The sequence below is a fragment of the Desmodus rotundus genome, chromosome 3 (assembly GCF_022682495.2).
Source record: "Desmodus rotundus isolate HL8 chromosome 3, HLdesRot8A.1, whole genome shotgun sequence".
Taxonomy (NCBI): Eukaryota; Metazoa; Chordata; class Mammalia; order Chiroptera; family Phyllostomidae; genus Desmodus; species Desmodus rotundus.
This window is the reverse complement of record NC_071389.1, coordinates 193355054-193377782: the sequence shown is the minus strand read 5'-3', so window position 1 is coordinate 193377782 and position 22729 is coordinate 193355054. Positions and strand designations below refer to the sequence as shown.

The following is a 22729-nucleotide window of genomic DNA, read 5'->3' as shown; positions in this document are numbered from 1 at the left end:
GGAAGGATAGAGCCAAGAGAGCTTGCTTTTGTTTTATTCGGCCATTTTGTGCCATTCTTCGCACCTGGTGAAGTTCAGGGGCTTTTGATGGGAATAGAGGAGCATGGAGGGTTGCCTTCCTTCTGGCTTGCATAGCTCCTCAATGTTTGCAAAGATCTCTTGGAGAAATCTCGTGCTATCCGCCAAGCCAAGGAGGAGCGGACCTTCCACATCTTCTACTATCTCCTGTCCGGGGCTGGAGAGCACCTGAAGAGTGAGTGGTGGGCCCGCTGCCTGACACTTGGGCTGCCAGGCCCGGAGGCTCCGGCCGAAGTCGGGCTGCAGACTCCTCCTGGGAAATGGGAACTCCGGCTGTGGGCTGGGGAGGAGAAGCCAGACGAGTTCCGTTTGCCAGGGCAGGCCGCATGTGTGTCTGTGAATCACGGGCCTCTGAGGCTCTCAGGGGCTGCATGCATGCCAGTCTCACATGCAGAGGAAAGGCAGCATTCCTGGCTACTCCATAGTTCCTGGGGTATCGCGGGGCTTCGGGGTACTTCCCAGACCGCTGATGTCTCAGTCTTGACTGGAGCCTCTGGTTTTAGCACCTCACTGACCTCCCTTGCCTTCCACCCCTTACAGCGGATCTCCTGTTGGAGCCGTACAACAAATACCGCTTCCTGTCCAATGGGCACGTCACCATTCCTGGACAGCAGGACAAGGACATGTTCCAGGAGACCATGGAGGCCATGAGGATTATGGGCATCCCAGAAGAGGAGCAAATAGGTACGGGGCTGGCCCTCCTGTGGGTGAGGGAGGGAAGGCCAGAGGCTGGTCGCCACGTCCTCTTGGCTATCAGGGCAGCTGACGGGCCTGGGGAGAGCTTCCTGTTGTCTCTGACTCTTGGGGAGCCCCGTGGAGGCCAGGAGGAAGGCCTTGAGTGTGTGGGAGATGGTCGCTCAGGTTTGAGTTTCAGGGCTGTTTGATTCCCCATGGCATTTACACAGAGGGGAACAAAGGACAGGTGCTCACCCGCCCTGGGTCTGGGAGCACTGCTGTAGTGCTTGTCATTTGCTGAAAGCAGAATGAATATTCCTGCCTTGTCTCGGTGGAATGTGGAAGGGGCTGGGCCTGGGGGTCTTTGTGTTGGTGAGGCCTGGAATGAATCGTGGTGTGAAACCTGCCTGTGTCTTCTCATTTCCCTGGGGGAGGGTGAAGAGGGCCTGGAGGGAGGCTTTCTTTTAGAAAGTCGCAGAGAGTGGGCTCATTCCCTTACCTAATAGTTGGAGCCACCTTGGCTCAGCCGCAGATAATAGGAAATGAGATGGACTGGCTGTATCCCATTAAAACTTTCTTTGTAAAAACAGACAGTGACCCCTGGGCTAGAGGCATATCCTTGGTCCAGATTTAGACGTGTTGGGAAGATTAACAGAGCTTGTATCTAAGCACAGGCTGATGTCTGCCAGAGGTGCTGGCAGGGATGCGTGAGCCCCCCCAGGGTGCTGGGCCCTCTGTGTGGACTAGGCCAAGGCCCACTCGGGGCTTATTCCACCCCTTGTCCGGTTCTGAGCTGCCTTTGATTGCATCCCAAGGCTTGCTGCGGGTCATCTCGGGGGTTCTTCAGCTTGGCAACATCGTCTTCAAGAAGGAGCGTAACACCGACCAGGCGTCCATGCCCGACAACACAGGTAACACGGTGTCCCCCGAGATGTGGGGCAGGTGCGTGGGCTGGGATCAGCTCAGGAGGAAGCCTTGTAGAAACCCGGACTCCACCCTCTCTGTCACGTTGAGTGAGTTTATGGCTGGCCGTCACCACACTTTCTCTGAAACACACAGGAGCGTGACCCTTCCTCATAGAGTAGGCATCAGAGCGAGTCAGGAGCCTGTGGCCCTGTGGACCGGGGTCTTCCTCACTCGTTCCCGAGACCAGAGCAGCGGTCTCGGTGAGACGACGACCTCTGCCACCGCTCCGGCTCAGCGTGCACTTCACAATGAACGCGCTGGGGCCCCGGGACACCCTTGTCACTGCACCTGTCTCGGCCACTGCTACTCCTTTGGGTCACTGCACATGACCCCATTTCAGTTATCGGCCTCACTGTGCCCTTCTTAGGGGCTTTTGAAAAAACTTAAGGTGTGGGTGCATGGATTAACAGCTATTTCGGTGGGACATGTACTGTTCGGTGCCCTTGTATCCGGGTCTGGCGGGGCTGCCTCTGCTCAGTCCTTGTTGAGGGTGGACCACTGCACACTTGGCAGATGTGGCTGAGAGTGTGCAGAGGAACCAGTGTGGGCCCCTGTTAGGACGCATTCCTCCCTGCCCTGCCCACTGGGTTGAAGGGGAGAGCTGGGTGTCTGCCCTGCTGAGAAAGTTCCAGAATCAGTTGTCTGGGTAATGATTGCTCAGTTACCGTCACAGCTTTTTCACGGCCAGACTGAGCAGAGGAACTTGCTCTCTTGGGTTTAATTAAAACTTTTTACTCCCTTCCTTCTCTTTGAACATTAGCTGCCCAGAAAGTGTCCCACCTCTTGGGTATCAATGTGACCGATTTCACCAGAGGAATCCTCACGCCTCGCATCAAGGTGGGACGGGACTACGTCCAGAAGGCGCAGACTAAGGAACAGGTACATGTGCCGTTGGGCTGCTCCTCAGTGAGGGTCCATGGCAGCGGCCAGTTTGAGGGCACTGTGTTAGGCACCGTCGCATGGGTTCCCTCATGCAGTCCTCACATCAGCTCTGAGAGCAGGGTGGTGTTTACTCCAGTAAGAATGCAAGGAAGCTGACCCTGAGGAGTCCAGTAACATCCCAAGGCGACTCGCCTAGGAAGGGCCATCCTCAGGTAGAGCCTCTTTAGGCTGCGCTGGGCGTCTCTGCATCGAGTCGGTGTTCAGACTGATTGGCCAGCGAGGATGTAGGCCTGTCCCGTCTTGGTCTAAAGGGAGGACATGGGGTTTCCAGTGCCATGGTGGCGATGGTGGCACCCACCGTCCTTGAGGCCTGTGTCGAGTGGCCATCTCTCCACCGCCTGCTGTCTCGCTGCCTGTGGTGAGAGGCAAGCCGGAGCCTTTTCCTTGGCTGCGCCTCACGGACGTGCCCACCTCCCCCAGGAGCTGAGGTCCCTCCCAGGAGGGACCACTTTCCCCCTCTGTTGGTGGTTTCTAGTTTCTGTCATGGCAAAGGGTGTTTTTAAGGTACTACTCTCATCTCTCAAAAATATTTTTTTAAAATATATTTATTAATTATGCTATTACAGTTGTCCCATTTCCCCCCCTTCACTCCACTCCATCCTGCCCACCCTCTCCCTCCCACATTCCCCCCCTATAGTTCATGTCCATGGGTCATACTTATAAGTTCTTTGGCTTCTACATTTCCTATACTATTCTTACCCTCCCCGTCTATTTTCTACCTACCATTTATGCTACTTATTCTCTGTACCTTTCCCCCCTCTCTCCCCTTCCCACTCCCCTGTTGATAACCCTCCATGTGATCTCCATTTCTGTGGTTCTGTTCCTGTTCTAGTTGTTTGCTTAGTTTGCTTTTGTTTTGAAGTTCAAGTTGATGAATCTTTTTTCCAAAGAGTGTCATTCTCCGTTCCTCACGCTGGTGGCCGACAGCCTGCGGGTGATTCTGTGCAGAACCATCCCACCAGACCAGGAACATTGTTTTGGAGACAGCGTGCATAATTATTCCCAACTGTTCACTTCCCTACTAGTTAGAACCTTTATTGTTTTCCTTATGAAAACGCTACAGAAACATGTCAGACTTGGGAAACACAGGACAGCCTAGAGAGAGAAACAGCGCCATAGTCCGACCCAGCGACAGCCTTTGGCCGCTTTTTATTTCTTGCAAGGCCTTTCCTTCTTTTTTTTTAAAACTTAATTGTCACCCTGGCTTTTTATTATGGAGCTTTTCGAACACTGGCAGATAAAGTGGAGAGGATGGTGTAATGAGCTCATGTGCCTATCACACAGGCATTTTTTTTTTTCTTGAAGATTTTATTTACTTATTTTTAGAGAGGGGAAGGGATGGAGAAAGAGAGGAAGAGAAATATCAATGTATGGTATCTTCTCACACCCCATACTGGGGACCTGGCCCACAACCCAGGCATGTGCCCTGCACTGGGAATCGAACCCACACCCTTTGGTTCGCAGGCTGGTGCTCAATCCACTGAGCCATACCAGCCAGGGCTCCACAGGCATCTTTGGTGGCTACCTCATGGCCAATCTTGGCCCATCGTTAACCTTATCTATCCCAGCCCCCACCCCAACTGCATGATTTGAAGGAAATCTCAGATATCTTGTCATTTCTTCTGTTGGTACTTTAGTATGTCCCCATTTATTTTAAAAAGGTCTTTGCAAATGTCAGTTTCTAAGTCTCCTGTTTCTGAATTGTTGCATAGTTAAGTTGCCATGTATGTGTTTGTGCAGGAAGCTGTTCCCCCATTTTTAGGGCTGTTTTTCTGGGGGAGGGAGGGTCCCACAGGTAAAATTACTGGGGAAAGGGTCCAGGTTTAAAGGCTCCTTGTATCTGACACTCTGTTCTCTGGGTGTTCCTCCCCCCAGGCTGACTTTGCCATTGAGGCCTTGGCCAAGGCCACCTACGAGCGCATGTTCCGCTGGCTGGTGCTGCGCATCAACAAGGCCCTGGACAAGACCAAGCGGCAGGGCGCCTCGTTCATCGGGATCCTGGACATTGCTGGATTCGAGATCTTTGATGTGAGCGTCTCCCTCCTGCTCGCACGCCCCCGCTCTACCTCCATGGCCTCTTCACTGCCTTCTCCTTGTCTCTGAGTCCTCTTTCCAATGGCTCCATAGCCACCTGGGTTGTCCATCTTCCTTTCGTGGGGCCAGGAGGTCGCAGTTAGGTATATTTTAAGTTGAACCAAGTGTGCCCATTGCCAACCAGAAATGCCGGAGAGAATGGGACTTTTAGATGGCATCCCGAGAGGCTTCTGGGCAGGTCTTTCTGTGGATTTTATTTTTCCAGCAAGTATTTATTGAGCATTGGGACAAAACATTGCCCCTGCCCACAAAGACTTTGAGCCCTCGTAGGAAAAAACTACTAATTATGGTAGTTCCAGAGGAGCCATGAATTTAGGTGGGGTAAACAATGCCTCTTTATTTTTCACTAGCCCCTCACTGACATCCTGCGCTGTTTTCCATCGTGAATTGAGCAAACTGCACAAACCACAGTCGCATTAGAAATCAGGTTTCCACACGCTGTGGCAGAGATGTTGTTTGTGTTCATTTCTACTTCAACATTTTCTTTTTATTTTTAAAGATTTTATTTATTTACTTTTAGAGAGAGGGGAAGGGAGGGAGAAAGAGAGGGAGAGATAGATACATCGATCATTTGTCTCTTGCACACCCCCAACCAGGGATGTGGCCTACAACCCAGGTATGTGCCCTGACCAGGAATCGAACCAGCAACCCTTCGGTTTGCAGGATGAAGCTCAAGCCACTGAGCCACAGCCAAGGCTTTGCTTCAAAATTTTACTTCAAAATTTTAGAAGTTAAGCCCATGGCTTAGGCTTGTTAATAAAGAAGCATAATGTATTACTATGTCTCAATATTTTGATAATTATGTTTCAACATAACTTCTTTCTTTGTTATTGTATGTGTTTTAAAACGTTATTCTTAGAAGGGCTTTACCAGGCTACTGGAGAGGTCCCTGGGCCTCAGCAAGTGAAGAACCTCCGCTGCTGGTGTGATAAGGGGAGGCCCCTAAACGTTTAGGCTCCACAGGGGGCAGCATTGAGGTGCCCCAGGAGGTCCTTTCTGAGTCCTTGTCCCACTCCTTCCCCACGAGCTCTGGGTCCCATGGGGCCACGTGGTGGGCGTGGCCCCGTGGTGGCAGCTCCCTGACACTGCCCTCCCTCCTTGCAGCTGAACTCCTTCGAGCAGCTGTGCATCAACTACACCAACGAGAAGCTGCAGCAGCTCTTCAACCACACCATGTTCGTGCTGGAGCAGGAGGAATACCAGCGCGAGGGCATCGAGTGGAACTTCATTGACTTCGGCCTCGACCTGCAGCCCTGCATCGACCTCATCGAAAAGCCAGTAAGAGCCAGCGCACCTGGTCTGGCCTCGCTTGTCTCCTCTAGGACCCTGTTCTCACCTCCCCTGCGTGTTAGTTGGTGGGTGTCTAGTTCCTCCCCTGTTGGTGCCACCTGGAGGGATAAGCTCTGGGGCTTAGATCTGGTGCCTGGGAGCCTCGGACAACTGCCGACAGGTGGGGATGTGGCTGATGCCTGGGTTTCCTCTCTTCAGTCCCAGAAGACCGCCCAGCATCTACCTGAGGGATGGGCTCATGGGCTCAGCAAGCCTGTCTTTGTCCTAAGGAAACAGGCGTGCTTTTATGTAGGGAGATGCTAGCCCCAGATGCCGTCGTCGTAGTGTGAGACTGTGCAGGCCTAGGGCATCGGATGCTGTTTCTGGTGCATGTGCTGCCTTAGCACTAACAGAGCTCCTGGGCTTCTGTGCCACAGCAACAGCGCTGACTGCGGCGGTGCAGGAGCTAGAAGCCCTTCCCCTTGGCTGTCAGTTTTTCCTGAAGCAAAACTGAAGCTCTTGCTGGGTGCATTTTGGGTTAGGTTTGGGGGTGGTGCTCTTTTGGAGTCTGAGCTGTTTCTGAGTTATGTCTTTTTTTTTTTAAGATTTTATTTATTTTTAGAGGGAGGGGGAGGGAGGGAGGAAGAAAGGGAGAGAAACATCGATGTGCGAGAGAAACATTGATTGGTTGCCTCTTGCATGGACCTACTCCCAACCAGGGACCTGGCCTGCAACCCAGGCATGTGCTCTGACTGGGAATTGAACCAGCGACCTTTTGGTTTGCGGAATGATGCTCAACCCACTGGGCCACACTGGCCAGGGCTCTGGGTTATGTCTTGATTGGAATTAAATGCACTGAACTCACATTTTCCCCGAATCCTGAGCTGCGTGGGAATGTGTACACCAGAGTGACACTGAGGTGTTAATTAATCAGAAGACTTGAGAGTATTACTCAAAGGTGGGGGGTTGACACCACAATGCTAGCATGAAACAACTTACTTTTGTGATGAGTTGTTGTAATCAGTTGCGTGTTCCAATGAATAAGAGCCCATCTGGCTTTGAGTCTTGTCAGCCAGTCTCACCAGTATCTGAATGTGCTTTCTTACAAACTCAGCGTGCGAGGGCTCCGGGGGCTCCGTGTGCTTCCTCTTCCTTGAAGGTGGTCCTGTGTGTCTTGTCTCACCACGCAGTCGTGCAGACACAGTGTGTGGGGTGATGTCACAGCGTGACTCCAGGGGCAGGGGCGCCAGTTGAGGGGAGCCTCTGAGCGCATGGATCGGGTCTCTCCACGGCCCATCCAGCCCAGCAGGTGATTTTCAGAGCACTGATGTTGAGAGTCCCTGTGATGGATCACTGTGTTAAGGTGTGTTGGCCACAGCCTAAACCCCAGAAGTTTCTTTTTAAATTAGAATTCTTACACCGAGTACTCTCCATCATGTTCCTTTTATCCTCCTACGGGGAGGTGCTGCCCACCTTCTGGTGAGATTCTTTGGGTTCTGAAAACTCCCAGAAACCCGCAAGCTTCAGGCTCTTGTGAGGGCAGGGCGGGGTGGGGTGGGGTGGGGTTTCCAGGTCACACTCACCTGTGCGACGCTGTGCTTCCTGCAGGCAGGCCCCCCCGGCATCCTGGCCCTGCTGGATGAGGAGTGCTGGTTCCCCAAAGCCACTGACAAGAGCTTCGTAGAGAAGGTGGTGCAGGAGCAGGGCACCCACCCCAAGTTCCAGAAGCCCAAGCAGCTAAAGGACAAAGCCGATTTCTGCATCATGCACTATGCTGGCAAGGTGAGTAGGGCACACAGGAAGGAGCCAGCGGGGCCTTTTCTCCGGAGAGGTGGAAGTGATTTTCAGACCACGAGCTGGGCAGCCTCAGGGCATAGAGCAGTGACTGATCCCATAATGTGCCTGGTGGCAGCAATCAACATTCACACGACTGCCCACCCTGCGAAGCCCCACCACATGTTCCGTTTCATTAGAAGCTTTCAGCAGTCCTGTAAGGTACTCAGGTACAGTGTTATTTGTGTTATTATTAGGTGCGTTCTCTAGTGTGGAAATGAGATTTGTGCTAAAGGCTCGGGCTCTGGAGTTTAAATTAGAGATCTGCCACTGTGTGACTTTTGTCTAGTCACTGAACTTCTCTGAGCCTTGATTTGATTGCCTCATTGGGAAAATGGGGGTGACTACCACTTTACAAGGTTACATTTATGAAATGAGTTTGCGAAGCCCAGTGCTGGGTGCGGGTCAGCGCTCCAGGGCAAGGCCTCACAGCCTCCGCACTGCCAGCGTCATGGGCTGGATTGCTCGTTAGCGTCACGGACCGGCTTGCACTTTGTAGGATGTTTGGCAGCATCACTGGCTGCTTCCCACCCTCCCCAGACCAGAAATGTCTCCAGACATTGCCAAACAGTTACTATGGTGGGGCTAGGGGTGTGGCACGGCCTCCCTGGTTGGAGCTGCCACCGGCAGTTGCTTTGTCACTGCCAAGGCGACCGGGCAAGGCGAGCCACGAGCTCTCGCAGCACCGCTGAGCTACACGCGGTCCTTGCCCGCCACTCCTGCGTGTGGCCCCACACTGCCCAGCCTCTCCTGCTTTGCTCCTCAGCTTCCTAAGGCTGCTAAAGCAAGGGTTGACTTTACCTATTAGAAAAAAAGTGTTTATGTTTATGCCCCCGGGCATGCATCTCCACTTCCACCCTTGTTAGAAGCGCACACGCCCAGAGAGCTCACAGGAGTCTCCCATCACATGTTGTGCATGATGCAAAAACGGGGCGCACCCGGAGCCCTTGGAGGGTGTCTGGGCGATGATGCAACTGGCTGTGTGCATCCATACCTGGGCACTGGGCAGTACTGCTGCAGCTAAAAGGGTCAGTAGGCTGGCTTTGTCCAGGTGGCTGTGCTCTCGGGCTTGTCGCCTCCTAGAATGTAACTCTGGTCCTAGGGAAAAAGAACCCAACATCAGGCAGACCGTCAACAGGAGTGCGCGTGAGGACTGCCGGCCAGAGCGCAGCAGCTTCCTTTGGGCTGTGGTGTGGGTTAGGAAGAGAGACCAGGGTGGCCTGCTGCTCTCTTTGTATTGTTCTAGGATCTTTGCAGTGCATGTACAGTGTGTTAGTTGTATCTTTAAGAACATGTTTCAGAAAAGATAATAATACGTGCTCATTAGAGAAAACTTGGACATCCTGAAAGACAAAGAAAAAGCAAAAACTACTTGTTCTATTACTAAAAAGAAACATTATAACATTTTCATATATGTCTTCCTATGATATTTCTTTATTGTCATATTACTTAAAAATAATAAAGAACCAAGAATATTCATTGTGTAGCTGCTGCAACATAGTTTTCTTAGTCTGGTTTGCTAGATACTCATGCTGTTTTTTTTCACTTGCTGTTGTTTGCTGTCTACGTACACTGCAGAGGACACCTTGTTGCTGCTCCGTTGTCCCTGTCACTCGTCATTTCCTTCTTAGGGATGGAAACACTGTGTCAGGAGCGCTAACTTTTCTGCACACGAGGCCAGCTGATGTGTGCTTGTGGCCCCAGAGTGGCCTGTGATTTGGAACTCTGGTCTCACAGGTTGATTACAAAGCTGACGAGTGGCTGATGAAGAACATGGACCCCCTAAATGACAACATCGCCACACTTCTGCACCAGTCCTCTGACAAGTTCGTCTCAGAGCTGTGGAAGGATGGTATGCCTTTTGCCCTCCGTCCCCGTCCTTCGTGGCTGCAGCTGGGCCTCTCCCCACCTTTGTAGTGGCTGAGCCACCAAACAAGGGGCACATCTCCACCTGACACAGGCCGTGGGGGGCTTTCATCTGCTGTAGCTCCCACGACAGCATCTCCTTGATCCGAAGGGTTGAGGCTGCCCCTGAGTGTGCTGCATAGCCGCTTCCTCTCAGGGCTTTGCTGTCCACACACAAGCCACGGCACTTTCCACCTGTGGGGAGTCACCGGTGGCCCAGAGCCTGGCTGCCCAGGTTCCCGTCCCATGCCTCGCTGCGCTCCCGCCTCTCCTTGGTAGGCCGGTAGCTTTGGAGCTGTGTGTTCTCTCGGTTTCTGTTTCTCCTCCCTGCTGCCTGGGTTTTGCTCTAACCTCTCTGTTGCAGAGATGCAGAGGACTCAGAGAGCCTATTTCTATCAACGCTTTCCCATTCTTCACCTAGAACCAGGTGACTGGCCACCCAGAGTGGCGTCCCTTGTGTGTGGTGCATCCAGGGCTGTGTGACAAACGCTTCTGTTGAGTTTTTCTTACTGTGGGCTCTTCCTGCTGGACTGCGCCCTGCCCTGGTCTGCCCCGGCTTGTGGGATGCTCCTCCCCACTGGACCTTTGCAGGCCTCGGGTGGAAAACCAGCCAAATCAGGAGACTTCACGTTGTAGATCTTAAAAGGAAAAAAAGTTGTTTAAAAGCCCGTATCGTTTTCCGAACTCCACTCGGCAGAGGCGCCGTCTTACCACGTGAATGGCCGCAGGTGTCTCAGCATGAGGTCTGGACGCTGTGCACGCTGCCTTGTGTGTGTGCACCTGAGAGCTAGTGTCATTCGTGTGTCCGTTTGCCAAGGGCTCGGCCAGCACCTGCTCCTTGGGGGCCGGGCTTCCAGGAGGCAGGACAGACCCCCACAAAACAACCAGTTATGGGGCATATTTGATCTTCCTCTGGGCAAGCTGAGCGGCCTTGACAAGCCAAGCCATTCCCAGGAAACCTTTGGTGGCCCTTAAAATGGGCCCTGGGCGCAGAAGCTCAAAAATGCCTGCTGTTTTAATTGGTTCATCAGGTTCATCGTCAGTCCTGGTTTCTGTCTTTGAGTTTCTGTCCTTTTTGCTGTCTTCCAGTATATAATCGAGATCTGGCTACAAAGGAATATGAGTCGGACTGTCACAGAATTCTTAACTTTTGCACCTAGCAGTGGAAGGCTTCACATTTACTAGTCACATTTGGCTCCTGCTTAAAACTGACCTCAAACCACTGGCCGCTTTGGGTTCATTTGTTGTTTTGTTTAGTCCTTGGAAGCAGTTCATTTTATTGCTCTGGGCATGAGTCGTGGTGACAAGGGCAGCTTCCTCGGAGGGCTGGTTTAGATGGCAAAGGTCTGCGAGCTAGGAGACAAAGCCAGTTGCAGAGCATGAGGAATCCTGCTTCCAGGGATGGTCACTGCTGGGAGGGGTCTTCGGAGCCCTCCGCCTCTGACACCAGCCCATGCTGCCCTAGTCCCTCCCTGGTTTAGAGGGCGCTGCCTGGGCGGGTCCCAGATGGGGGTCGCCAGAGCCCTGTGCACAATGATGGCAGAATGGCCCCAGTGCTCCCACTTCTGACTGCTGCCCCGAGCTCTAGGTGAAGGGCAGTGGGAACTCAGGTCCTGGTTTGTTTTTTCCGTCAGTGACCACGGGAGTACAGAATTTTGTGAGACAAGTTTCAACCCCTCCTTGGAGTCAGGCTGGCGGAATGGCTAGGCTCACTATTCCAGGATACATTGTTAGGTTTATTGTGTCTCTTTGGGAATAGAAGCTTCTAAAGTGGGCTGCAGACAGGTGATGTGAACACGGCTTAGGGACCGCCGCCCCCCCAGGAGAGAGCAGTCTCAGTGGCCGTGCAGTCTTCCCCCGTCCTGCTCCCTGCTCATAAGGTCAAGTGCGCTCAACATTTGCAGATGGCTGTGTGTGGACTCTAAGCAGAAAGAGCCCTGCTGTTCTGTAGTCTCTCATCTTCTGTCCAGATGTCTGTATCTGACCTGCCCTGCTGGGACTGCTGGGTAGTCACGTACTTTTGCATGGTCTTCACAGTGGACCGCATCATCGGCTTGGACCAGGTGGCTGGCATGTCAGAGACGGCGCTGCCCGGGGCCTTCAAGACGCGGAAGGGCATGTTCCGCACTGTGGGGCAGCTCTACAAGGAGCAGCTGGCCAAGCTGATGGCCACGCTGAGGAACACCAACCCCAACTTCGTCCGCTGCATCATCCCCAACCACGAGAAGAAGGTGCGGCCCCACACGCGGGCATCCGTCCTTGCCTGTCTCCCCGGCAGCGGTGATTCCTCCCCCACAGCACGAAGAGCGCCCTCAGTGAAGTCCCTCCGCAGCCTCGCTCCAGGCCTCTCCCCGGAGACAGGCTACACGTGTAGCCTGTGTTTCCGCTTGGTTACGCTGTCCTATAGCCTCTCCAGGACTTGCATCTTGCAACTTGGCATTAAAGCCTGTGGGCCGCTGTGACTCCAGAGGCGTTTGCCGTGTTGAATCTGGAGGGGCCTACCCAACCTTTCTCCATGAATTCCTACGCACAGAAGCAAGACCACACACATGTGCTTTTTCTTAGGCTGGCAAACTGGATCCCCATCTGGTGCTGGACCAGCTGCGCTGCAACGGGGTTCTTGAGGGCATTCGGATCTGCCGCCAGGGCTTCCCCAACCGGGTGGTCTTCCAGGAGTTCCGGCAAAGGTGAGCCAAGGCCTGTAGCCCGACTCTTCCGATAGGGACCTCCAATAAGAAAGCCTTTCCCTTGGCCACGTAGAGCTGAGGGCATCTCACTCACATGTTCCTTCTCTGCTCCTCCCTCTATATGAAAAGGGGTTTCCCTCCTTTATTTTTATTTATTTATTTTAAAATATTTTATTTATTTTTAGAGAGGAGAAGGGAGGGAGAAAGAGAGGGAGAAAAACATCAATGTGTGGTTGCCTCTTGTGCATCCCCTACTGGTGACCGGGCCCAAAACCCATGCATGTCCTAGACTGGGAATTGAACCAGCGTCCCTTTGGTTTGCAGGCTGGCTCTCAGTCCACTGAACCACACCAGCCAGGGCCCCTCCTTTTATAAAATGAAACAAAAGTAATCTTGTTGGCTTTCATGCCTAGTGACTCTGGGGCCTGGCAAGTGTTTGCTACAGTTAGAGGAGTTAATGAAATTTACCAAGATCAGCTGGAGACTTGGGCATTAAAGGAACTTTATAGAAATAGAAGTCACTAAACACTGCGGCTTCTTGTCACGTGTGCAGAGAGGGACATTAATGACACTCTATTTGCCTGCTGGCTGTGTTTAGTGCCAGTTGCTGTCATGACCAGCCCTCTGTTTGGACCATCCTGCTTCTTAGCAGTGCCCAGCAGCATCTCTGCAAGAGATGAATGGCGTTCTGGGGTTACAGACACGATACTGGGCAATTAGCACTTAGTAAGCCCAACCTGGAGCTCACTCTTGAGTGAGTCCAATGCAGGTTTCCATTCGCTTTCCGGGAAACACCAGGCCTTCCTTGTGCCGTTCAGCTTAAGAAAAGAGCAGGGTGGGATTGGCCAAATATCTTTTTTCCTGAAGAGACACGAAAGGTGTTCTATGTCTGCTACACGGTTGGGATGGTCCTCTTTCATGTATGTTCCAGGCCACGTGGGATTGAAGCAAGGGACAGATTGACCCGGCTTCTCTTTTCTTCCTTAGATATGAAATCCTGACACCAAATTCCATCCCCAAGGGCTTCATGGATGGGAAGCAGGCGTGTGTGCTTATGGTGAGTCGAGCTCGCTGTGGTAGGAAGGACCTTTGGCTAGTGCACACCGCATGGCCAGTGCCTGTCTTCCTGGGTGGGCACCCAATGGGTCAGGTGACACCCATGCTGTCTTGGCCTTCCAGTGCTCTAGGTCTGGTTCTGTCAGGTTCCCTGAGCAGCAGCCTCCTTGGCCCTTGGATAGTCAGGGGTGGTGCATGGGGCCAGGGTGGCGTGGAGGAGACTGGAGCTGTGGCACGCAGAGCTCCGACATGAGGCACTTCCTTCCCTTTGGGACACGTGTTGTGCTTTCTTGCTCACGTCTCCGATATTCGCGTCCAGTGTGGTCAGGAAGGCAGCTTGCAGCCAGGGCAGCAGGCCCAGAGCACCGCAACCTGCCCAAAGCCCCTGAAGGCCATGCTTTTGGACATTTCCTCTCTCCCCCCAGCCCTAGAGCAGAGCTCAATGGGCAGTGGAGACTCTGAACTCCGAGGAGTGAGTGAGGGCCTTGCGGTGACTGAGCAGCCAAGCTGGGGCTGCGTCCCACCTGTCAGTTTTCCTGCTTTGTAGGTGCCCTGTTTCTGACGTCCAGGGTTAGTGCTGCTGCTTTTGCTTTGCTTTGCATTCTTTCCAAAGAGTCAGGGAGCAGGGGAGGGTAGCCTGGGGGCAGGGATTTGGTGGGAGAAAAAAGGGAAGAAAACTCAACACTTACTATGTGCAAAGTGCCCCACTGAGGGATAAGACACAGCTCTCTGCTCTCTGATGCTTACCAGCTGATGGGAAGGAAGGTGCGAGAGATGGGGGTGGAGGTGCCTCCAGTTGGTGTCTGGGCCACCGTTCCTGGAGGAGACTTGGTTGGTTGCTGTCAGGTAAAGGGTGTCCCTCCTTAAGACACAGGCAGTTCCCCTTCTCTCCCCTCTCTGCAGGGATGGTGGGAGGAGTCTCTTGAGGCTCTTTGTGCAGGGAGGGGAGGTGCCCACGCTGGTCTTGCCTTCTCCCAGGGCCTCATCCAGGCCTGCCAGGCCATTTGTAGTCGCTGAGGCTCTCCAGACCCCAGTCAAGGCTCTGCCTTTTCAGAGCATGCTCTAAATCCCTTCTCTGCCAAGCAGATAGCCCCATGCCAGTGGGCTTCACAAGAGAGCCTCGTTCCTGCTCTGAAACTGTTTAATAATAACGACAGCTAGAGTGTACTCAGTGTTCAGTCCGTGCTCATGCCTGTGCTCACGCGCTCTGCATTCTCTCGGTGAATTCCCACAGCTCTGCTGGGAAGGGGGTGTTATTATTTGCTCTGTCTGTCAACTTTTTAAAAGTTAAGTCATTCCCACTTTGTGGCTTAGGAAACGTGGGCTCATGGTGCTTAAGGCCCAGGATCGCCTGTCTGCACCTGGCCCTGGCCTGTCCTGGGGTGTGTGCTGCTCTTAGTGACCACGGTGATGGCGCTTGGTTGGAGGGTGGCAGCCTGGGCGTTTGCAGAGCGTGACCGCAGTGTGCAGAGGTGGGAGGCAGAAGGAAGAGAGGGCCTTTAAGTTCCCTTTAGTGCTGAGGTTCTGTTTCTCCTCAAGTCTGATTTGCTACCCTGCCCCATGCTGGGATCCACTTGCCCCTCTTCCCAGTGTCACCCTGAGTCCCAGGAGACAGGCTGCCTAACAGAGAAGCAGCAGCACCAGGACTGGCCCTTTGTTGCCCCCACCCCCACCGAAGCAGACTGTCAGCGTTGTTCAAGGTCTCTGGGTTTCACGCGGTAAATGGCCTGCTCTCCTCCGTTTAGATCAAAGCCTTGGAGCTCGACAGCAACCTCTACCGCATCGGCCAGAGCAAGGTCTTCTTCCGGGCCGGCGTGCTGGCCCACCTGGAGGAGGAGAGGGACCTGAAGATCACTGACGTCATCATCGGGTTCCAGGCCTGCTGCAGGGGCTACCTGGCCAGGAAGTGAGTTCCCGAGACACCGGCCTCCATCTAGCTGGCCCCACATTCAAGCCCCTCCGAGCTCTCCTGGTGCAGAAGGGCATTTTAAGAAGCTGTGACCTTGAGAGTCCTAATGCCAGTCAGGTGTCTTCCTGAGGGGGACCCACGTGGCTCTCCTTGGTCCCCAGCTTCCTGGGTTTCTGCCTGATGTTTAAAGTAACCAGGTTGACAGGAGGGGACTGTGCTTGGATTTGTCTGCTCTGAAGGCTCCCACTCACTGATATTCCTCACTGTCCCCAGAGTGCCCTGCGTTCCCAAGGAAGGAGGCTGCCCTTTAGTTAGACCAAGCAGCTTCTTTGGGATCAGGGATGCACTTTGCAGCCTAAGCTCTGAGCGCCGGGAGCCAGAGCCTCTGTGTATCCAGAAGCCCTGCCAGTGGGTGTCATGGGGGTGGGAAGCTAAGGTCCATAGATCGACTGAATGGCCAGCCATCACGCTTGGCTTGGATCTGTAGTTAGTGCACAAGGCTCTTCCACCTCGTGAGCTCTCGTGCCCCTTAATGCAGGAAGGCGGTCCTGTGACCTGGGTCCTTGCCCACCCGTCCCTCCATAAAAGCTTCCAGGAGTGAGGTCAGGACTGACAGCTTAGAGGTCTGCTGTCCCCCCGCCAAGGTACTGACCGTGCCCCTCACCCACAGGGCCTTTGCCAAACGGCAGCAGCAGCTGACGGCCATGAAGGTCCTGCAGAGGAACTGTGCCGCCTACCTCAAGCTGCGCAACTGGCAGTGGTGGCGGCTCTTCACCAAGGTGGGTCCTGGAAGGGCCCTCCCGTACCGCTGCCCGGCCCGTGCTCTGCCAGCTTCCGTCATGGCAGAGGGCCGAGCCGGCCTCCATCTGGGGCTCATGTCCCTGGGAGGGACACTTTGCCTTTGCCCCCTGGGTCTGGCTGCATGGCTCCAGGATGGTCCTTCCCATGGGGCCTAGGGGCATGTGAGCTGTGGCATTTGTCCGGTTTGGAAGGCCACAGCCTGCTGTGGGGCTAGGCTAGGGTGGCTCAAACAGCAGCTTCCAGGATGTAAAGGCCCTGCCTGCCCCGGCCACACACGTCACGGGCCTGCCTTCCCAGGAGCCCACAGACAGTCGGTCAGAAGCTTTGCGCACAGATAGACGGGCTTTCCCCAGCCTTTAAAAAATCCCTTTTAATAAGTCGTTTAATCTGTTTCTGTTTATAGTAACTAATTCATAGTAATTGTGAAAAGCTAGGCTAACAAAATGCATAAAGAAGAAGATAAAAATTTACCCATAATCTCTTCAATGCCAAGTCAATGTCAATGTTGAATAGTTACTTCAATATTTATTATTGTTGTCATTTTTTTACTCCCTGTAAGTCTCTCTGCTGTGTAAACCATGTATATTCTCACATAGCTGAGCTGGGGCTTGTATAAAGCCTTGTATTTTGCATTTTTCATGTAAAATTCCTTTATGAGCATCATTTTTTAAAAAATTTATTTTTAGAGAGAGGGGAAGGGAGGGAGAAAGACAGGGAGAGAAACATCGATGTGCAAGAGAGGAACATCAATGGGCTTCTTCTTGCACACCCCCAACCAGGGACCTGGCCCGCAACCCAGGCGTGTGCCCTGACCGGGAATCGAACTGGCAGCCTTTCGGTTCTCAGGCCAATGCTCATGCCACTAAGCCACACCATCCAGGGTGAACATCATTTTTAAGAAGGCAGAATAAGTTTCCCTAGAGACGTTCATACTTTATCTGGCTACTTTCCCAATGATGGGTCTTGATCTAATTTCTTCGTTTTTAAAGAAGATTTTTAAATTATTATTTATTTTTTAGAGAGAGTAGAAGGGAGGAGAATGAGAGGAAAAGAAACTTCAATGTGTGTGAGAGAAACATGGATTGGGGTCCTCTTGCACGCCCCCAACTGGAGACCTGGCCCGCACCCCAGATGTGCCCTTGACTCTGTTCACAGGCTGGCGCTCAGGCCACAAAGCCACACCAGCCAGGGCCTGATCTAATTTCTAGTTTTTCATTATTATAAACAGTGCTGCCGTGAGTATCTTCACGCCTACAGAGGTACAGTTTGCCTGAAGTGAAATTAGCAGGTCAAAGCCTGTGACACACAGTTCCAAATTGATTTCCAGAAAGGTCACACCAGACTGTACCCCACAGTGTGCCTAGTTACCCCTCACCCTTGGGAGCTCACATGTCTGCAGGTGAAAAAGCCTCATCACTGTTGAGATGTCTCTCGCTGAGCATGTCTGTCTCCATCTCCTTTCCCAGGTCAAACCGCTGCTGCAGGTGAGCCGCCAGGAAGAGGAGATGATGGCCAAGGAGGAGGAGCTGGTGAAGGTCCGAGAGAAGCAGGTGGCTGCGGAGAACAGGCTCGTGGAAATGGAGACCCTCCAGTCACAGGTGAGTACCATGGTCTCAGTGTAGTATAGCTGATCCCAGTGCTGCCACCTGCTGGCCACCTGCAAGCAAGGCGTTTTGGAGTTTAAGGAGATACTTCACTAGAAAAACGGTTAATTTTTCTGCAGACTTCATTCAGGGTTATGTGATGTAGGGAGGCCGCCTGATGGGACAGAAAGTTCATGAGTGTGGGGTTCGAGGCCCAGCTCCAGCGCTTAGCTTCTCTGAGCCTGTTTCCTAGGGATCTTGGTGTATAGCGCATGGCACAGTGGCAAAGGATAAAAGACATGGTATATAGAAAATGCCTGAGAGCTTAAGCAGTCCCTGGATGAAACTCCTTTGTCAGCATGGTCCTCCCTCCAGAAGCCAGAGCTAGGGAACCCCTGGCCTGGAGTGGCCCGAGGAGGCTGCAAGGAACTTGCATTTTGCACCCATTGTTTGTAGCTCATGGCGGAGAAGTTGCAGCTGCAGGAGCAGCTCCAGGCGGAAACAGAACTGTGTGCTGAAGCTGAGGAGCTCCGGGCCCGCCTGACAGCCAAGAAGCAGGAGCTGGAGGAGATTTGCCATGACCTTGAGGCCAGGGTGGAGGAGGAGGAGGAGCGCTGTCAGCACCTGCAGACGGAGAAGAAGAAAATGCAGCAAAACATCCAGGTAACCCAGTTTCCTGCCCCCTGGAGAAAAGGTGCAGGGCTGGACACCAGGCATGGGGAGGAGGGGACAGGGTGTGGTGAGGAGCAGTGACACAGGGACTGGAGAGGACACAGACATGGAAGTGCCAGGGCAGGCCAGCCCCTCTGCCTTCTGTCCACTTGGGGCAGCCTTTGAGAGGTTTTCTCTCTGGCGTAGTGGTTTCTCCCATGCATGTCTCAGCTCTCCACGTGCTCTGCCAACTGAGCATCGAGGTCAGTTTCGGCTCGCTCCCTCGGTCCTGCCCCGGCCGGTCTGAGGAGCGAGGGTGGCCAGCTCTGCTCTCTGCCCACGTTGCCACTGGCTGGCAGCTCGCTCTAAAGGAAGCACCTCAGAACAAGCGACCACACTATTGGACCTGGGTTCTTATCCCCCATACCCCAGTTTCAAATATGTGACCCCACAAGTAGGGCTACGTCGCAGTTCCACCGCTGAGCTGGCGTGGCCTGCATTCCTCACAAACCCTTCGGCTTTGTGATAGGAACTGGAAGAGCAGCTGGAGGAGGAGGAGAGCGCCCGCCAGAAGCTGCAGCTGGAGAAGGTGACCACCGAGGCCAAGCTGAAGAAGCTGGAGGAAGACCAGATCATCTTGGAAGATCAGAACTGCAAGCTGGCCAAGGTGAGGCCCTCGGCGGGTGGGGACTTGGGCTGTGGGGAGCAAGCCAGGCCCCAGTGCCTGGCCACACCGTTCCACCTCTGCTGCCTGATGCACTGTGGCTTCTGCTCAGTAGCAGATTCTTCTTCCTGGATGTCCCATGGCCTCTGGGTGCCAGGGTCATTTGAAGGGATTTTCTCATACCTGTGGGGCCCGAGGGAAAGGTCTGATGTATCTTAGTAAAGCTCTTCATAGGCTCTTGGGACCCGAGCCTTGGCAGAGCTGAGCCCTCTGCGTGGCATCGCATGTCGGTCACCAGTGGTGTTTCGGACGCGTTGGGGGCTTGGTATTGAGGTGTGGGTGCTACTCCTTCAGCCTTCCCCAAGGGGGTGGCTGTTTGTTTTGAGAACCAAATTGGGTCCCTGTCAGCTAGGTGGCAACTAGAGCTGGGGAGCGTGTTGGAGGAGAAGGAAGGGCTCGGTCAGAATTCTGTCCCCGACCCCGAGGGCAGGGTGTGGGGTTGGGGTGGCAGGGTAACTGCCCGGGAGCGCTGTGACTCGGGGAGCAGGATGCCCGTGCTGAGTGGCAGCATGTGTTTATTACAGTGGCTGTGCTGTCGTGGGGGGACCCTGCTAGGTTAGGACTGCAGTGGGGGCCACACAGTGCAGGCAGTGAGGACTCTGGGCTTGAGGGGGTAGGAGGCCACAGCCCTCCCAGTGGATAAGCACGGGGCATGGAGACGATGGTGCCAGAATTCCCTCACCAACACCAGCTGCCCCTGGAAGCCTTTCTTACCTGGGCCCAAAGGGATAAAACAGGTCCAGGAAGGGCTACGGTACCCACATTTGTAGGTCAAGGAAGCTTATCCTGCTCTTTAAGGGGAGTTAGTGACCTTACAAAGCGACCCCTTTGATCCAGGAAGTCCCAGTGAATCAATTATTTAAGTCCTTGCCCCTCCATTCGGTGGCAAGTTTCTGGACGAGCTGTACTTTGAAGAGAGCTGAAGTGTCTGTGCTCCGCTAACGCCGAGCCCTTGCCCAGCCTTACCCCACACCCCCCACCCCCTCCAGGAGAAGAAGCTGTTGGAAGACAGGATAGCTGAGTTCACCACCAACCTCACGGAAGAGGAGGAGAAATCGAAGAGCCTGGCCAAGCTCAAGAACAAACACGAGGCCATGATCACTGACCTGGAGGGTAAGAGGGTGATGGGCAGGAGCTGACCTGGGAGCCCGAGGCACACACCTCCCAGGGTCGTCACAGCCAGGAGTGGGAGCACCAGGCGGGTGTCAACTCACTTCCACGTGCGTGAGGCTCAGGGTCCACAGCAGCCAGTTGCTGCCTCAAAACCTGGGATTCAGCACCCAGTCCCTGTAGGACTCTGGGCCACCAGGCACCAGCGCCGTGTGGCTGGGAGGGAGGTATCCCCAAGTGAAGAACACTGAGAGTAAAGCCCTCCTGTTTCTCTGTTGCGCACCACGCGTTTCCCAAGCTTTTGAGACTTCTTAACAGGTTCCGGGTTGGCCCCCTGGCTCTGCCGCTTACTAGTTGGGTCACCTTGTACCTCTCACTTCACCTCCATGAGCTTCAGTTTCTCTTACCTCTAAGGGACATGGTGGAAGGGCATTTGTGAGGGCCAAGCTATCTCTTGCTTGTGGATGTGCCGCATGTTCTGTTAAGTGCTAGACCGATACTGCACGGCCATTGCTTGTCTTGGGGAGGGGTGACAGATCATGTCTTCGTCTCCCTGTGCCCTGGGGATCTGTGGTGAGGAGGACAGGGTGGCAGTGCAGGTCTGTGGTCATCTGTGGACCCCTTGCCCCCTGCCCCTTGAGAGGAGTGGACACGGGGCGGGGGGTAGAAATCCCGGAGCTCTGAGCTCATGCCAGAAACCACTGTGTCCTCTGTGGAGATGCGGGGCAGCCTGCTGTGTCCGGGGCAGCGGGTGGAGTAGGAGAGACCCAGGACCTGGCAGCTCCTGGTGATGCTCTTTCCTTCACCCAGGAGTTGGTACAAGAGTCTGCATTTTGATTCTTTAAACCTCGTGTGTGTCTTGTAATAAGGATGTAAGGATTTATGTAAGAATTCAAAACAAAGATGGCAAAGTTTGTGGCCACTGGTGGCTCCATCGGCTTCGCCCCATCCTTCCTTCTCAGAGCGCCTCCGAAGAGAGGAGAAGCAGCGTCAGGAGCTGGAGAAGACCCGCCGGAAGCTGGAGGGAGACTCCACGGACCTCAACGACCAGATCGCCGAGCTGCAGGCTCAGATCGCTGAGCTCAAGATGCAGCTGGCCAAGAAAGAGGAGGAGCTTCAGGCTGCCCTGGCCAGGTGAGAGCCGGAGCGTCAGCCAGCGGCCAAGTGGCCAGAGCCAGCGCTTCCTGCCGGCGTCCTTTTGTGGTTCTTGGTGCATCTTTGACGGGGAAGCATGTGCTCTGCTGTCGTGGTCGTGGAAGCCATTCACAGCAAGGCATTTTCTGTTTACAAAAGACACATTTCCCGTCACTTGCTCGTTTGTTTGTAATCCTCAAAAAGGCATCCAACCGCCCACAATCCTTTCGTTTCTTTAACTTCTTAAAATGTATTGGCTATGGGCATTTTTTTCCCCCTCTTCAATAGACCATTTCTTAGAGCAGTTTTGGCTTCACAGCAAAATCGAGGCAACAGTATGCAGAATTTTGGTGACTCTCCTCTGCCCTCAGACAGCCTCCTCCAGCCGTCACGGTCCGACGCCGGGGGCACATTTGTTACAATTGATGAACCTGTATTGACACAGCATCATCACCCCAAATCTGTGGCATATTTGTGTTTTTATTTTGTTACAGTCTTGATGAACTGGAACATTTTATTTCCTTTTTATTCGTTTATTTTACATTTGAACTTCTTTTTATGTTTTAAGTGCTGACTTTTAATTTGGAAAATGCAATGATTTCTGTAGGAGGCTTTGCAGTCCTCAAAGTGGTGTGGTCCTTACCTCTCCTGTATGGCATGTCTCAGATGTTGCTTTTGCTGAGTGAAGTTCCTAGGGGACGTGACTCCAACTGCCAGGAGTGGCTTTGGCTGCCTCTTTCTAACACCTTTTCTGCAAACTCTACCCCACCCCTTAAAGGTAAAATGGCCGTATCCTGAGGTTTGTTTCTTTGGCAGAGTGGAGGAAGAAGCCACCCAGAAGAACATGGCCCTAAAGAAGATCCGTGAGCTGGAATCTCAGATCTCTGAACTCCAGGAAGACCTGGAGTCCGAGCGAGCCTCTCGGAACAAAGCTGAGAAGCAGAAGCGGGACCTCGGGGAAGAGCTGGAGGCTCTGAAGACAGAGCTGGAGGACACCTTGGACTCCACGGCTGCCCAGCAGGAGCTCAGGTGTGCCACGGGGCAGGCTGGCCACGTCCCAGACGGGGAACAGGAGGCCCTGGACTCGAAGGGGTGGATCCCAGGCCTCTGAACCACACAGCGGCCTTACTGTCATACACCAGAAAGTGTGGGAGCTGTAGTTCCCCAGCATCTTCTCTCTACTGGAAAGACCTATTCGAGAGCCTAGCTTGAAGTTTAGGTGAAACAGGATGCACTTTCAGGCTGCAAGGGCACAGAAGCCTCCACAGTGTCTTTGAGGGTGGACAGCTGAGGAGGGGGACCTGGCAGGAAA

At 53.6% G+C, this 22729-nt stretch overlaps 1 protein-coding gene across 2 annotated transcripts in view; it reads left to right on the top strand.

Moving 5' to 3' along the window:
• MYH9 (myosin heavy chain 9) overlaps positions 1–22729 on the top strand; it is an 88340-nt gene that overhangs the window by 53463 nt on the left and 12148 nt on the right. For both annotated transcript variants that reach the window (XM_024579459.4, XM_045187194.2), the window contains exons 8-26: positions 155–253; positions 619–762; positions 1569–1664; positions 2480–2598; positions 4537–4689; positions 5860–6033; positions 7633–7806; positions 9595–9709; positions 11800–11993; positions 12328–12449; positions 13437–13506; positions 15251–15411; positions 16085–16193; positions 17682–17813; positions 18255–18461; positions 18979–19116; positions 20163–20286; positions 21246–21417; positions 22234–22446. In XM_024579459.4, the coding sequence (XP_024435227.2) occupies positions 155–253; positions 619–762; positions 1569–1664; positions 2480–2598; positions 4537–4689; positions 5860–6033; positions 7633–7806; positions 9595–9709; positions 11800–11993; positions 12328–12449; positions 13437–13506; positions 15251–15411; positions 16085–16193; positions 17682–17813; positions 18255–18461; positions 18979–19116; positions 20163–20286; positions 21246–21417; positions 22234–22446 (2716 nt within the window). The remainder of the gene's footprint in view (positions 1–154; positions 254–618; positions 763–1568; positions 1665–2479; positions 2599–4536; positions 4690–5859; positions 6034–7632; positions 7807–9594; positions 9710–11799; positions 11994–12327; positions 12450–13436; positions 13507–15250; positions 15412–16084; positions 16194–17681; positions 17814–18254; positions 18462–18978; positions 19117–20162; positions 20287–21245; positions 21418–22233; positions 22447–22729) is intronic.